Source organism: Amblyomma maculatum, chromosome 6 (assembly GCF_055883805.1).
Source record: "Amblyomma maculatum isolate TAMU_Amacu chromosome 6, ASM5588380v1, whole genome shotgun sequence".
Classification (NCBI taxonomy): domain Eukaryota; kingdom Metazoa; phylum Arthropoda; class Arachnida; order Ixodida; family Ixodidae; genus Amblyomma; species Amblyomma maculatum.
The window spans coordinates 48835585-48850330 of NC_139349.1; the positions used below are offsets into that span (position 1 = coordinate 48835585).

General features: G+C 44.4%; 1 protein-coding gene across 1 annotated transcript in view; it reads right to left on the reverse strand.

Annotated features, from left to right (window-relative positions):
• Positions 1-14746, reverse strand: part of LOC146185692 (histone-lysine N-methyltransferase 2A-like) — an 84502-nt gene that overhangs the window by 24396 nt on the left and 45360 nt on the right. Inside the window, exons 12-21 of the mRNA XM_084606608.1 lie at positions 14465-14605; positions 13303-13398; positions 11918-12029; positions 11780-11835; positions 11368-11425; positions 8713-8861; positions 8276-8420; positions 7636-7700; positions 4285-4365; positions 1383-1599 (exon numbers count right to left, since the gene is read on the reverse strand). Of these exons, the coding sequence (XP_084462734.1) occupies positions 1383-1599; positions 4285-4365; positions 7636-7700; positions 8276-8420; positions 8713-8861; positions 11368-11425; positions 11780-11835; positions 11918-12029; positions 13303-13398; positions 14465-14605 (1120 nt within the window). The remainder of the gene's footprint in view (positions 1-1382; positions 1600-4284; positions 4366-7635; positions 7701-8275; positions 8421-8712; positions 8862-11367; positions 11426-11779; positions 11836-11917; positions 12030-13302; positions 13399-14464; positions 14606-14746) is intronic.

Sequence of the window (14746 nt, forward strand, 5' to 3'; positions counted from 1 at the left end):
AAAAAAAAGACGTAAAAGATTGCATTGAAAATTACGAAATTTACACTATATAATGCAACACTGAATATAACGTGAAAAGAGAGGAGGGAAAATCGAACAAAAATCAAAACAAAAATATTAAAATTATGTTCTTACAACACAATATCAGCCCGCTCAGGTTAGCCAAAGCCAGGATGACAATGGTACAAAAAGATACAGAAAAGGCAGGCATATCAGCATTTCAAAAAATGTATGCGACATTACAAAGGACAGCAAAGCTTCTAACACATAAATGCACGTAGTCTCTCATGCGCCTGCTGTCACAGCCGAGCCCGTCACTGCTTTGTGCGTTGTGCTGCACAGTCCTCCTTTCCTTTCCAATTCTATGCAACACTTTCAGTGCTTTGTCTGTCTCAACGATTCACGCCCCTTTTTTTCCACATTCATGACCACTCTCTACTTTCTACAAGCGCCATACGGCTCAAAGATGATCAAAAGGTTGGCTTCTCCTTGCAGCGCACAAGTCCTATGGTGAAAGCTGTTTTAGCTCTCCTCAGTAGTAAGGAAAAAAACATTCGAGGATATCTTAGATGTCTCTTAAGAGGAGAATGGCAAAAGCCTACCCTTCCTCTATCATTTGCCGCTCGTCGTTTGTCCCTTATTGGCGTTTGTTGCAGTGCCACATATAACATATAAAGAACGCTAGACAAGAACTAATCTCATGGAAACTCGCGGAATATGACAGATCTCGCGCACGAGATTTTGTTCCATATAAAAGCCTTAAAAGCATTGGTTCCAACATAAACATATTGCAAAAGCAAGATGCATTTTGAAACTAATGAACTGCAAAAAAATGCGTTATTTATATTTGGGTAATTACAGTAGGCTAGAGCCTAACGTGTATCATTTGTGCGCAGTAACTGAAAACGAATTTAATTTAATGGCACAAGGTGTTTTTCATCTACTTGAGGTGAGGCGACTCATTTTCCAAGCATTTGAACCAACAGAAGCCAAGCCACATGCCAAGAAAAAAAGCTGGTACCTACTGAAAACCAGTGAGTAGCTGGCAGTGGCACTAGTAATTGCTAGCACGCATGAAGCCTAGTAGGAAATGCCTCGAAAAAAATGTACTCCGCTCTGTTTAACATATTCACCTGGCCTGGCTTCTCAAGTGAATGCAATTTACACACAATATGTAATGCTAAAGCTGTCAAAGTAGGTGGCACTACACTCGGCTAGCAAGGTGCGCTCCCAAGGACTCTTACATCTATGTTACAGAAGGTTCCCGAGCAGATGTTCTTTACGAGCAAGACACTATTTTCAAATATTGTCAAAACATGTTTTCAGGGCATCTTCAAAGGAAAAAGAAAAAAGGTTAAGAAAACTGGCAGCACTCTTCTCACCCGTGGTGTCTCTTAGCAGACCAGGTTGCTGGGGTTCGGGTGGTCCAGTTGCACCATGGGGTCGTGCCTGGCACTGGGCATACAGGTGGTCTCCATGGGGGGGAAGCACTGCTTCCGCCAGAAGGAGGGCCCCACCACCCAACAATGCACTTGGCTCGTGCGGAGGCGTTGGTGGCAGAGGTGAAGGCCGCAGGCCTGGGAAGGCTTCCTCCAGAAGCTGCCAGAGGGAGAAAGGGATGGATTTCATGACCACACATCTCTGTTAAAATAGCGTACATACTCATGTAAGGGCCTAACCTTTATTATTTTTTTCTTTTTACGGTTCTTACATAGGACAAGCGTTGTTCCACAATATTATCCCAACCATAGCAGAGCCACGGTCACACATACTCCTTTTATGCTGTGACCAGAGATGGGTAAATGCCCTCATTTTGGCCTTTCCTCCCTCGCCCTCAGTTTCCAATCGGCGGTCCCCCCTCGCCTCCACCCTTAACTAAAAAATATTGCTGGTCCTCACTCACCCTCACCCTCATTTGGTTTGCCCTCCTTCACCCTCAACCTCATGTTCAGCAGTTTTAATATTTTAGCTCTCATTATTTTCGATCTATGTCAACGTTATACTGAGTCGAAGTAGGCACAAACTATTCTTCTCTGTGTCTGTTTTCGGCGGTGTCAAGCCGAGTTGATCATTTAGCAATTCAAATTTCTCGGAGCTACAATGGACTTAAATAAATTACGTGGCTGCGTTCATCCTTTAGCGAATCACTGGCAAGAGTCATCTGGTACTTGTTCCGACAGCTGCTGAGAATGAGATATGCACTCACGAGGAAGCCAGGGGCTGTGAAAAGTGCAAAGAACAATTCAGACAGTGCCCTAGGCATGTCAATCAAAGGCGATACCTTGATGAGGAAGGAAAATAACAACTGGCATAGTTTACCGGGCAAACCTATACACCAGTTCACACTCGATATGTTTGAAGGAGATAGACGAAATACTCTACACTGCATGAGGCAGGAGGAAATACGAACTTCTAGCCAGTCGCAGACGGAGAAGGCAGGAGGCATACATGGCATATTGGCAACAGAACAATGTAATTCAAGTAACAAGAAAACGCTATCACACTGAAGCCTGAATTTTAAGGGGGTCAGTGGGTCCTGACCCTTATTCGATTCGTCGAGGGGGGGCGGACATAACTCTGTTGCGCTTCTGAATTTCGCGAACGCCGCCTCAGTAGAGCTTAAACTTTTTTTTTAATTTCTATTAAAGCTATACGAGAACAGAACGAGACAGCGCCTAACCAGTATGACAAGCAAAGTGAACAGGCCAGCATTTCGTGCGTAAGGTTTGATTATGCTTCCTGGATTGTGTGCTTAAATCCATAGATTCGCTTATGAAAAAAAGCAGCACCTAGAATGGAGACAGAAAAGCAAAACATACACGCCAACTTGCCGGAATCGGCACTCTGTGTCAGTTCGCCTAAGCCCACATCTCTTAGCTGATCTTCTTAATTCCGGACAATACGTACCCGCATATGCAAAAGCCGAGAACCGGATTGCCCACACTGAGAAGGCAAGAGCCGCAAAAGAATGAAACTCACCTCGAACCTGCATGAACAAACTTTTCACTTGGACCGCGCATTTGCCGAAAATATCCGAGGGCACTGGCGCAATAGAAACTTATTCGCGGCGCACATTATACACAGTCGTCCTTGAGCATATATAATTTGCAACGGCGCACCAAAGTGTTGCTTTTAACATAAGCATCAACAACTTGAGGGGTTTGATCGAAAGCACACAGCAAAATACAGGAAAGTGGGTTGGAGTACGTCGAGATGATGTCGCGTGTCAAAAGCGCGATTCTCCTCGATGGTGCCAAACGCAATGTTCGGGTGAGCATCACTGCCTACTGCAAATAGATGCAGATTTCTCTGCAATGAATTCCTTTTGTAGTAGATTATTCATGGTGAGTGGCATAATTTTTCATTTGCTAATGTGGTTTTAATCAATTGTTTTATAACGAATTTGATGCTGAAGTGCGTTATAAACGGGTTCGATTAGAGTGAACTACTTTGAATATCGAACAAGTCGCATTAAATCCCGCTGTTTGACTGTAGCGGTTTTTTGCTGAGAGCACTGGGGCTGAGGCACTTCATGTATCAAACTACATCAGCAATGAAGCCTTTAAAATAACTGGCTTAAATCTGAATCGCTCTACAACGCTACCTTTGAAGGGCCATGCTCTGGAATACCCAATTTGCAGTGTAATCATGATCAAGTACCCCACACAGCACCTAAAATATTCAAATTAGCTGAACTGCTGCAGGCCGTCACTTCCATATCACGCATAGGATATTAGCTATTCATAAGACTCTGAGATACACTACACTCCAAAAGCCCTAGCCAAGCTTATTCTTGACTCTTACTATTGTCAATGACCCGCTTTGGGTGAAAGCATGCCTTAGCACTTTGCAATATGAACACAGAAGATGCGTAAGAGGTGTTGGTGAAATAAAAGAAAAACAGCAGATAAAGTAGATTCTTACAAAAGTGTTCTCCTTTAATTCAAGCAGCCGGTTAACTAGAACTAGAACTGATGCTTTTGCCTTTCTAACATCAAGACTCCCCCCCTCTATACAAGTGAACAAATTTTGGATCCCCTTTGAGTTTGAATGCCCACTGCGTGGGCCGTTAGGGAATGTGAAATAAATAAATAAACAAATAAATAAAGAGGCCACTGTAGTGGAGCCCCTAGGACTACAACAGGCTAACATCATTTCTTGTAGACAAGTGATGACAATGAGGATGTGTGCTGTAAACCCGCTTTATGCCAAAATAGACATAAGATCACCGGGTTAAACTGAAGGGTGAAGACATTTCATGAATCAGCAGCAGCTGTAACTCACCTTTCCTAACAGATCCCTCACCATCTGAGCTGAGACTCGGCTTTCTGTGGCAGCCTGCAAGACGTCTTCACAAAACTCCTTCTGCAATTGAAACGTCAACAATTACAAGCATCAATAGTGAGAAGTCATCAAAAGCCACCTTCCGATTTAAAGGTAATGAACCTCTGAGGCTGTTTTCAATAGTGTTGACGCGATAGCGTAGGATAACCACCCCACGCATAAAGCCACGCTTTAACCAAGCCGTATGAACGTGTCTGCGTGGTGGAGGGTAACATGAATGCAACGGTTTTGGCAGGCTGATTCTGATATCACCCTCCCATATGAAAGGCGAGGCTCGAGTTGGCAACTCCTGCCAAACGTAACCTCGGGCAACCCTACGTCCAATCAATTATTGGCCCTGTCAGCTTCCAACTACCGCCTGCCAGCTGGGTTTTCTGGTGAACGGAGCCTTTAACGGAGCCTTTAACGGTGACTCAGTGGTTAGGGCGCTCGACTGCTGAGCCTAAGTATGCAGGATCATATTCCGGCTGCCACAGCCATTTTTAAATGGAAGTGAAAAGTAAGGTGTCTGCATATTGTGCAATTTCAGTGCATATTGTCGTGACGGTCGTGACGGCAAGGACAGCCAAGCCTTGCCTAGCGTTTTAATCCGATCACGAACCCAGGCGCGCGCCGGACCCGGCGCCGTGGGACGATGATGATGGTATGTACAAATGAAAGAAGAAGATCATGGCATGTACAAATGAAAGAAGGTCCACAGAAGGCTCACAATATTAAAGCAGGCCAGGTGGCCAAAATTTCCGGAGTTATCCACTACAGCGTCCTTAATAGCCTTAGTCGCTTTAGGATGTTGAACCCTATAAACCAAACAAACAATACTGGTTCAGGAATGAATCTCCTTTTCATTAATTTTTTTTTATTTTTTTTCAATGCAGCTAACGCCTTTCAAACGTTAAAGTCTTTATCAATACTAGTGCAATATCAATCTGCAAGTGTGCTTTTTTTTTTTTCCCCAAGATTTTTGGCTCTCAAAGTCTACCCTCGCGTTATAATAAAATACTGCGATCGGTTGGCCTGAAGCAGCACCGGGGTGCAGCCATATTGGGTCTGTCACCCCTCGGTTTTGGTTTCCGCAATTTTACAATTGTTATGTTGACAACGTGAGTACCAGGGAAGCCAAATCAGCCAAATCCCAATCCATCCGAAGTCAAAACGTTGCGCTTTTTGGTCGTAGGCTCAAAATCGTGTTGTCACCTTTATCACACGCTTGCCGCACCTTTTGCAGTGGATTAGTGAAGTTATTTCTGTCGTTATCATATTTCGCATGATGGCAACGCGCTGTGCACAGTACGATGCCCGCTTCAAAAGAAAACCTATTCTGACAGAAGAAATCGAAAATTCTGTGGCAGCTCGACAACTAGGCATTAACTAATCTACCATATGTGGGTGGTGGATGCAGCACGAGATGATTTTTAAATGTGAGCCTGACCACAAAGGCTTCCGACAACATCGTCTGGGAGGACAAGAGTGAAAAGGAAGACTCGGTTTCCAAGAACTCGGCCTCCAACGATGACGAACGAGCATTTTCGATGAGACTGCAAGGGCCACAATGTCTATTTAAGGTACTTTTTCAAACGCTTATCTCGCGTTACATTCGTGGCTTTATTTTTTCACAGGGCAATAAGCAATGTCACCCCTCACGTTACATTCGAGTAAGTACAGTAAGCATACCTAGCAGCACAGCACATCAAACTCCTGTGCTTCCCACATACAAAGCAGACTCAAGCAACTAGGCAGCTGCTGTGGTACCATCTTGAGAAGTGACACAAAGTTGAGTAACACACTGCATTGACAACATGGGACAAAGGAACCGCTTTATAGAATTTGAGTTTTTGGAGATGAATTTGCGATAGCTTTTTACCAATTTGCATTACCCGTTAAGATGGTAGGGGTTGCAACATTGGCATATAATTTCTTTCCAAGTAGCATTTGTTTGCTTTTGAGGTTTAAGGTTCCAAAGCGACTCAGGTTATGAGGAAAGTTGCAGCGGAAAACTTTGAACAATTTTGAGCACCTGGTGTTTTTTAATGTTCGCTAATGTTGCCCAATACATAGGCCCCTTGCATTTCGATGGGTTATTTTGTGGCCTCTGCCATAGCCAAGATCAAACCTAAATCACCTGACTCAGTACAGTCGCCAATCAATTTTTCGTACGTAAGAATTTCCGAGCCTACTTGGTTATTCTGACTCTGCGATGGTCCCGTCAAACGCTCCCTATAGTTAATGTATAACACCAGCCAAAATTTCAGAGGTTTGAAACTCCATTTTGATTTTCCGGACTTTTTCTCTTAATCACAGGTCAAAAGCTACGAAAAATTGCCACAGCATCGCTGCTATATTATTTTTATGGAATCCCGAACCCGCGTTGCATAAATCTCGCATACTCCTATACTCTCGATAGCAGAGTCTATGGACACATTACTCCCCGAAATCAGGCGGCCTGCACCGTGGGCCCCTGATCCACGCTTCCGTCGAGCGGTGGCGATGGAGCTCCACCCCATGGAAAACGGGCCAGTAAGCGCGAGCATGCTTCTATCACGCAACCAGATGTCACAGCTTGCGTGTAGCTGTGAGCGAGAGAGCCAGCAGCACACGGTGCCTTGGAGGCTGCAAGCAGAGTAGCGGTGGCAAGAGTCTGCTTGCAGATGGTGATGCGTGAGCACGGAAGAAGAAAATGTTGCGCGTCTGTCTAGTGCCCCAAAACGCACCTGCTGCCTACTGATAAAAGACACAGTTTTACTTCATATTGCAATACACTGGGTGTCTCAACTAAACACTGCTTCTGAGAAAGCTCGCAAGACAGTGTTGCATTTTTCTTTTTTTTCGAACCAACGCGCGAAATACAAAGCTTCCACCACTCTCATGGAGACAGGAACCACTGTCACTTTTCTTTTTTTTTTTTTTTCATCACAAGAGAAAAAAAAGGGGGAGGCCACTGACATAGAGCCATGCGGGAGCAGTGAGGCTGCGCCTAAATTGGTTTGCCAGTGTCTGGCGCCTCTTTCTGTTTAAACGTCGCGCTGTTCCGACCATTGCGCGGTATTCCTTGCCGGCTGCGAGAATGAGGAGATTGACTCAGAAACAGGCAGACGTTTTTTGAGCCGCTCGGTAAAAGAAGTGTTGTTGTGAATTCGTTTTTTCAGACAGCCTGGTTTTCCAGAGGCTTTTGCGGCCCCGTGAGGGTCCATAAATCGGTCGGCGACTTAGTTTATTAGGTCATCGCCGCAAGGCAATCGGAAAACAAAATTGGAAGGGCAGAAACAAATACAAAAAAAGGAACAAGAAACTCACCACAGTTGTGTACTCCCCACACTCTAGCCTTCGCTGCACCTTGATAAGATCCACGAAGTGGATATCTGTAAGACAGGCGTAAAAAAACTGTAGGTGACAAAGAGTCGGAGTGCATCGAAGATGCGAGGTTAGTTGTACTACCAATGCACATGTGCGCCGGTATCCACCTCACATATTGAAGCCATTGTGAGCAAATGGTATCGTGTATACTCTCTGCTGCTTCATCCCACTTTGGAGCACTTTTACAATCCAGTGTGGTACTTGTGTATAACAAAAATGACAAAATGCCAAATGACACTGATTAGCAAAAATAAAAATGACCAATTCCTCCCCTTTCCCAATCCCACTCCATGTTTAGCCTCATTTAACTGAAGGCAGGCCACATTTCAGTCTGCATTTCCCACCGACTATCCACTCTTTGTAACCAGACTTGCATGTTTTGCAAAAGACAATTAGCCCAATCACAATTACTTCACCTGAATTTTTTCCAATTGTCACACTTACAAAGCATTACAAGCCCACTTGCAACACAGCACGATTAGGATCAGCTGCTCAATGACAACCTTCACAGCGACGACATCGCTCTATTCCCCACCTGGAATACCCGTGCACAAAGCGTAAGCGTGCATCGTCCACCAACCTGTTCTCATGAGGGCTGCAGTCGGCTGGGTGGACTCCAACGAGCTGTCTTTGTCCTGTGCCTCTTCAGGCAAGGCCATAAGGTCAGGAGGTGTGGGCACCGCTTGCTCCAGCACTTGGCAACGGTCCTTGGACGCTTTCTGGTGCTGCGTGTCGTGGACGGCACCAATGAGCAGACTTGTAGTATTGGCACTCTCAAATCGCCCCATTGATGGCCAAACTGCCTCATTGCGTGGTCATTCCACGCATCAAAAGGCAGTTGCAGAAGGCAGCTCTATCCAGCAGCACGCAATAACACAACAGCTGTGAGACTCTTAACTGGAAAAACGTCCATCTGCCAGTTTCCCTTATGCGCTAGTTTCGGTGGCTACAACTGTTTCTAAACATGCTGTTTCTGAATGACAAAACTAAGCGCAAAAGAGCTCTTCTGCCCCTCACCTCCAGGAGGGAGGCCATGATGCACCGAAGCCTCCCTTGCAGCACTCGCTCAGCTGTGCCCAGCCAGAGACGGGGAGAGTCCGGCTCACATAGCCGGCATAGGTATAGCTCTGTCTCCGGCAGCAGCGACAGCACCTGGTACAGCTCCTCTGCGTGATGCAGAAAAGGCATGTTAAACCGAGGTCGCAGATCCGCTGGCCATGTGAACTCGCTTCAGCAAACTGGGATCACCAAGCTACACTCAAATCCCTCTATAACAGACAAGTACAGAACAGGAGGCTGTCAGTTAAGTAAGAGGCCTGTTACGAGCCTGGTTTCACGCTTTTATATTACCGATACTTTGCCGCATTTACGCTGTCACCCAGCGACTAAGAGTTTCAGGAAAGAAGTCTGCGGCTTTGTTGCACACGCTTATTGGCAGAAAAAGCGCCGGTTTACTTTCGCCTAATTGGCATATAGCAAGACTTAATGCATCTTGTGCTCCGCTACAGCTGCACCTGTTGGCTGCAAAAGTAGTCCACAACGAAGAATGAAGGATCTCTTCAAAGTAATTTCATACCAAAACCTGAAGAGGTGCAAGACTGTCTTGCTTCTCGGTGGACACTTAAAACATGCGCAAAAGACACACGTGCTGAAGCAAAAATGAGATGCCCTTGAGAGTTCTACAGCTTTCCTCTAAAACATTTCGTGCTTACGTCTACTCTTGACAACGATGTTGACTTCGGTAACCTAAACGACAAACGCAGCAAAATATAAATGCATAGATTTCGATCACTTCGCCAGAAATAGAGCACTTTTTATCAAACCGATGACAAATGCATTGTACTGGGTCTGCAGACAAAGCATTTGTTGTTTTTTGCTCCCCAAAAGCAATGTACTATTTTAGGGCGCGGACACAGGGTGCGCAAACATGAGTGCTGGTCTTAGCAGCGTTGCACTTAACGTACATGAAACGAAGTATAGTCCGGTAAAGTCATAAAAGCAAACCTTTGGAGATAAATGAAGTTCAGACATAAGTGAAGTGCCCAGATGTTTTAATTTACCAATCTTGAATCGCTAAAATTTAAGTTTCCTGTCCAAGGTTATTTTGTTGTGCGAAATCTATTGTGCAAATCTGGGTACTTACATCATAACAAGTGGCACTGCAGTGCACGAAACATCAGCAACAAAGAGCAGACAATTGCAGTGATAGGCGGCCGCAGCCACCTCTACCTAGGAGTTGAGGTGAATTGGAAGGATATTTCTTCCCGCATATCCTGCCTTTACATCAGCCTGCCCATCATCGCATAGGGAGAGAGGCTCTCCTCACTCAAGTTCCTCAAGGTCTATCCGCCATAAATCTGTTGAGCTCCAAAGCCATGAAAAGATGGGAACGAAGGTCACACACAGTGAAGTGCAGGCAGAGGCTTGCTCGTTGTTTTGCGGCATGACGCGTAACCTGCAGGACGCAGAAAACAGACTAACGGAACTTTTTTGGTGTTTGAAGCCTCTTCCCAGGCAGCCCAAACCATGGCCCAGTATTGGAGTATGTTAACAATTTATTAGTCCGATGTAAGGCCAGACATTGCAAACACCCTGCCCATATTGACCGATCATTAATGCTGCCTGGGTTGATCGCAGAAACACCATGAGCGAGTACGCCACAGCGAGGGCACCTTCCTGCAAAGCTCATGCCCTAGCCTCGATAGCAGTTTGGAAGCAGTTCACGCAATGCATGTTGCCTTCACCTATGTTTTACATCCAATTGACTCGTTTTATGTTAGTTTCAGTCACAATAAATATTATGGGTGTGATCATCCACCTGGTGTATCCCTAATGTACAGAAGGAACCCCATAAGTTAAGCTAAAAATGCCTTTTACAAGCAAGGTTTGTAATAACTTAAAATGCTATTTCTGTTACGGAAAAGGTCCACCTAATGTGAGAGGTACGGCAGCTGACCAAGCAGAAAGAAAAATTTCCCATACAGCTAAAGTCCCGACATAATGAAGCTGGTAAAATCTGCAGTTGACTTCATAAAGATTAAATTGTGCAACATCAAAATTTGTCTCCTGAGGTGCAGAAAATCCTCCAAAACATTCCACAGCTATTAATTGAGAAAGCCTCTAATCGTTGTGAAAGTAGGCACTGTGTGTGTGATGACGACAACATGCGGCATAATGCCGATTAGGTCGTCACCGATATGATGGGCGGGGGTGGGGGGGTGACAAAGGCAGGCAGCCGTGGGCCTTCACAAAAACAAAAGTCATAAAAAGTAAGCAGAAAACCTAATGCAAACGCAATGTCATCGCATAATAATGATTAAGGGCCCTTGCTGTAATTCTCAGTGTCCATCATTTATTCAAAAAAGTCATCACAGGGCCTTTTTTTGCTCTAAACTTTGAGAGCCGAGTTGCAGGGAAAACTTCTAAATGCAGTTTTTTTCAGCAATTAATGCATGTTCTACAGCCGGACAAAAGTAAACATGCGGAGGCTGAGATGAAGAGTTGATTTCATTAAGAGCAAAAATTGGGCAGCATTGTCCTCAGCGTCCCTCTCAATACATTGGCAAGGATCACGTTGTATGCAGGATGAAAATGCGGCCAATTGACCATGCCTGTCACAAGGACAGTGGTAACGGGACATCGTCCAACAAGAACCTCTCCAGCTGCACTCACCCGATATACCGTCGCAGCGTGCATGGACCCACTTTTGGCACTGGGAACACTGGACCATCTGAAAAATATAACAGCACTAACATTGCATCTCCTCTGTCGGATGCAGCCGTGCTGTGTGCTATGTCGCAGAGCGTGACATGCATTTTTCTGCACAGAAAAAAAAATAATAAAAACATCCACAGATTGCAATCATTCAAACACATGCCAATGCACGCACGTACAATTTGCACTTCGTAACCGAAGTGGTGCCAGCAGCTTGCACGTGCTGCACGCAATGCTGTACAAAAGCGCCCCTGTGCGTGAAAGGTGGTCTCCACGGCCATCGCCCTTAGCACCCTTTTTCCACCATTAGGCTTTAATTGCAATGGCAAAAAAGAAAGTCGCATGAAACTTTAAAAGGGCAACCACTCACCATTGACTCATAATCGTCATCTTCATAGCACTTCTCGCACAGCGGGCAATAGTTACCTGGAAGTTGGGGGAGAACGGATACAAACATGTCACTCAAGCGTGGTCACAGTCACAGCCCCAGACTTGACCCACTGCTCACCTTTCTCCCGAAGAACCAGACACTCATGGCACAGGGACAAGTCAAAGTTCCAAGAAGAGTTTTTGGACGAGGTGGTTCCGCAGCTTTTGCACCTAATGCACTTGGCACAAAGCTAGGAGAATAGAAACAAAAGGAAAGAAAGGAGTGTTTCAACACACACAATTGCTCAACTGCAACCTTCATAACAAGTACTAAGTAGCATGCAAGAATTTTACACAGACCACCTAAGGTGCACAATAACCAGTGCTGAGGATCCAAGTGGCAAAGAAGGTGAAGAGCATGGTAGGTGCTTAAGAGCGACCACCAGTCTCTGGTACTACATTTTCCATACCACGTCACTGTCATGTGGCGAAGCTCAACTAATGCCTAGCTGCACCTGTAGAGCTCTTGAAGAAAGTGTTGTGGAGCACAGCTATACCTTAATTTTAATGGGCGATTATTCTGTTTACAGTGTACTAGTAGCAAGATTACATATCTCACAATAAGCAGTGGGCAGTTCCAAACCTACGTCTGCAGCAGTTTCGTTGTGAAGCAGGTTGGACTTTTAGCAACACGTTGCAACTGGCGTGATGCCGGCAAATTGGCCGAAGGCACGTCATTGCAAGAAGTGTGCCATTAAAAGGGGATGGGACGCGACCTTCGAAAATCGGAAAAATTGCGAAACAGTCGATTTTTGGAAGATTATATATTCCAGTACTATGTCTCATAAACTATCCTTTCTGTAATTATCAATGCCGAACTCATCACAGAATACTGGAAATAATTATATAACAAGCGGCGGCAGCTGTGGAGCTGCGAACAAGCGCCGAAAATTCCCAAATATTGCGCCATTCCTCTCCCGCCAAACCGAGCGCCGCCATATTGGTCTTGTTTTGTTTGTGAATTGCGCTTTCTTTTGCCACCCTGAGAAGCGGTGGCAGCGGCGCGGTCAAGGCGTGGCTTGCTTCCAAATGGGAGCCTTGCAGCGGCTATCGAGTTTCCCATGCTCGAATTCAAGGCTGTGATTGGGCATAGAACTGCTTTGTAATAATCCCCCTTGTGTTCAGCGCATCCGGGCTCAACTGTATTACCTCCCAATTAAAATGCTAGAAATTCGGAGCTACAAAAGTTTTCGTTATTGCCTACGATGAAAAGAAACTTATGACAAGTTAGTTTTAAATAATACAATTGGCTCTGAATAACTCAGACTCAAAGGGGGTCAAAATTTTTTCCAGGTTACGCAGGGTTCAAATAAACGAGGGCTTACTACCTCCGACATTGGCAAAGACAAGGAGTTAGAATAAGCAGGCTGTTCAAATTAAGAAAATTTGAACTAGCAAGAGACCTCTGAAAAAAAGTCAGAAGGGAGATGATAGTTCACTGACACTCTTTCACCACTAACTCACCCAAATTTTCTTTTTCCTCGATGGCTTTGACGGATAGCCCGGCCCCAGGCAGTCTGTGTGGTATGTTTGCTGACACTTGTTGCACCTCAAGAGTTGCTGCAGTTCAATGAATTCCAGTAAGATTCAAGAGTGAAACAATCAAACAATTGAAGAAAGGGGGAAAAATGACACTGCTCGCTCTTTTACCAGGCTTCTCACCTATGTAAAAAAAAAAAAATAAAAAAGAAGAAAGAGAAGAAGAAGAAGAAGAAGAAGAAAGAAAAGAAAATTCCCTAGTATACAAACATCGATTAAAAGGCAGTAAGAAATAACAATAATGATGACGATATTAACTACTTAGGATAAAAAGATGTAAAACTTGGGGTGCACAGGCACCTTTTGAGAACCATTAAGCTCTTTTTGAGGTTAAAGCAATTGAGAGCTACACCTTTCTGAACAGCAAAATTTTTACTGTAAAACGGGCTAAATATTAATGAGTGCGAACAGATTATTTTTTTAGTATTTTTAATACTATCGAGTTACCAATATAATATTCTGCTAAACAAGGACAGAAGAAATTAATTTACTCCAGGTGTACAAAGCAAATAAGAAAATAAAAATTATTGTAAACAAATTTTCTTCCCAATGATCATCAGCATAGTTTACTATACGTGCAATTCCTACCAGGAACTAAATAAAGGAGCAAAAATCCCATAGCAGTAATGGCAATAAGCTTTATTTTTTGGAAGGGTCTAATACCCTGTTTACGATTCTTTGGATAACAATTGTCGTCAGTAAAAAAAAGCAGTAGTCAATGTCACTGTTTGACAGTAAAAAAAGAGTAAGAAATGCTCATACAAAAAAGGGGGAATGCTGTCATAATGCATTTGAGGTGATTACCGCCTTAATGGAGGAGTAACATCAGTGGTCAATTAACAGACAGGCAAGGCACTGTTACCATAATACAACAAGATGGCTCAAAAAATGAACGCAAGTGTGACAAGCTCAGGAGGTTCAAAGAATTTGGACAGTGAGGGTTCAGAGCGAATCGAATCGAATAGCAAAAGTTAATCAGAAACTATTCAAAAGTTTAAACATTGGCACATGCCTACTGAGAATGCTCTACTACAAGACATTTTCCTTTCTTTGTTTGGAAAATTAGCAGAATTTAAATGACACTCACGCTGCTCCGGTGGCCGCAGACAACGCAGGCTTGACATCGTGGGCAACACCAACACTCCCGGTCCACGCCTGGCTGTGGCACTTCATCAGTATCCAAACAGAACCAATGGTAGGGCTCACAGCACACTGTACAAAACAGCAACTGCCAAAAGAAGAAAAAAAATGTCAAAATAACCTCAAACCAGCAAATACTTGCTGCCAGATCTGTGAACACTGGACAAAGCTGCTATGGGAATGCATGCGCCTTTCCTCTCCTCGTAACCTCCTCGGAAGAGATGCATTA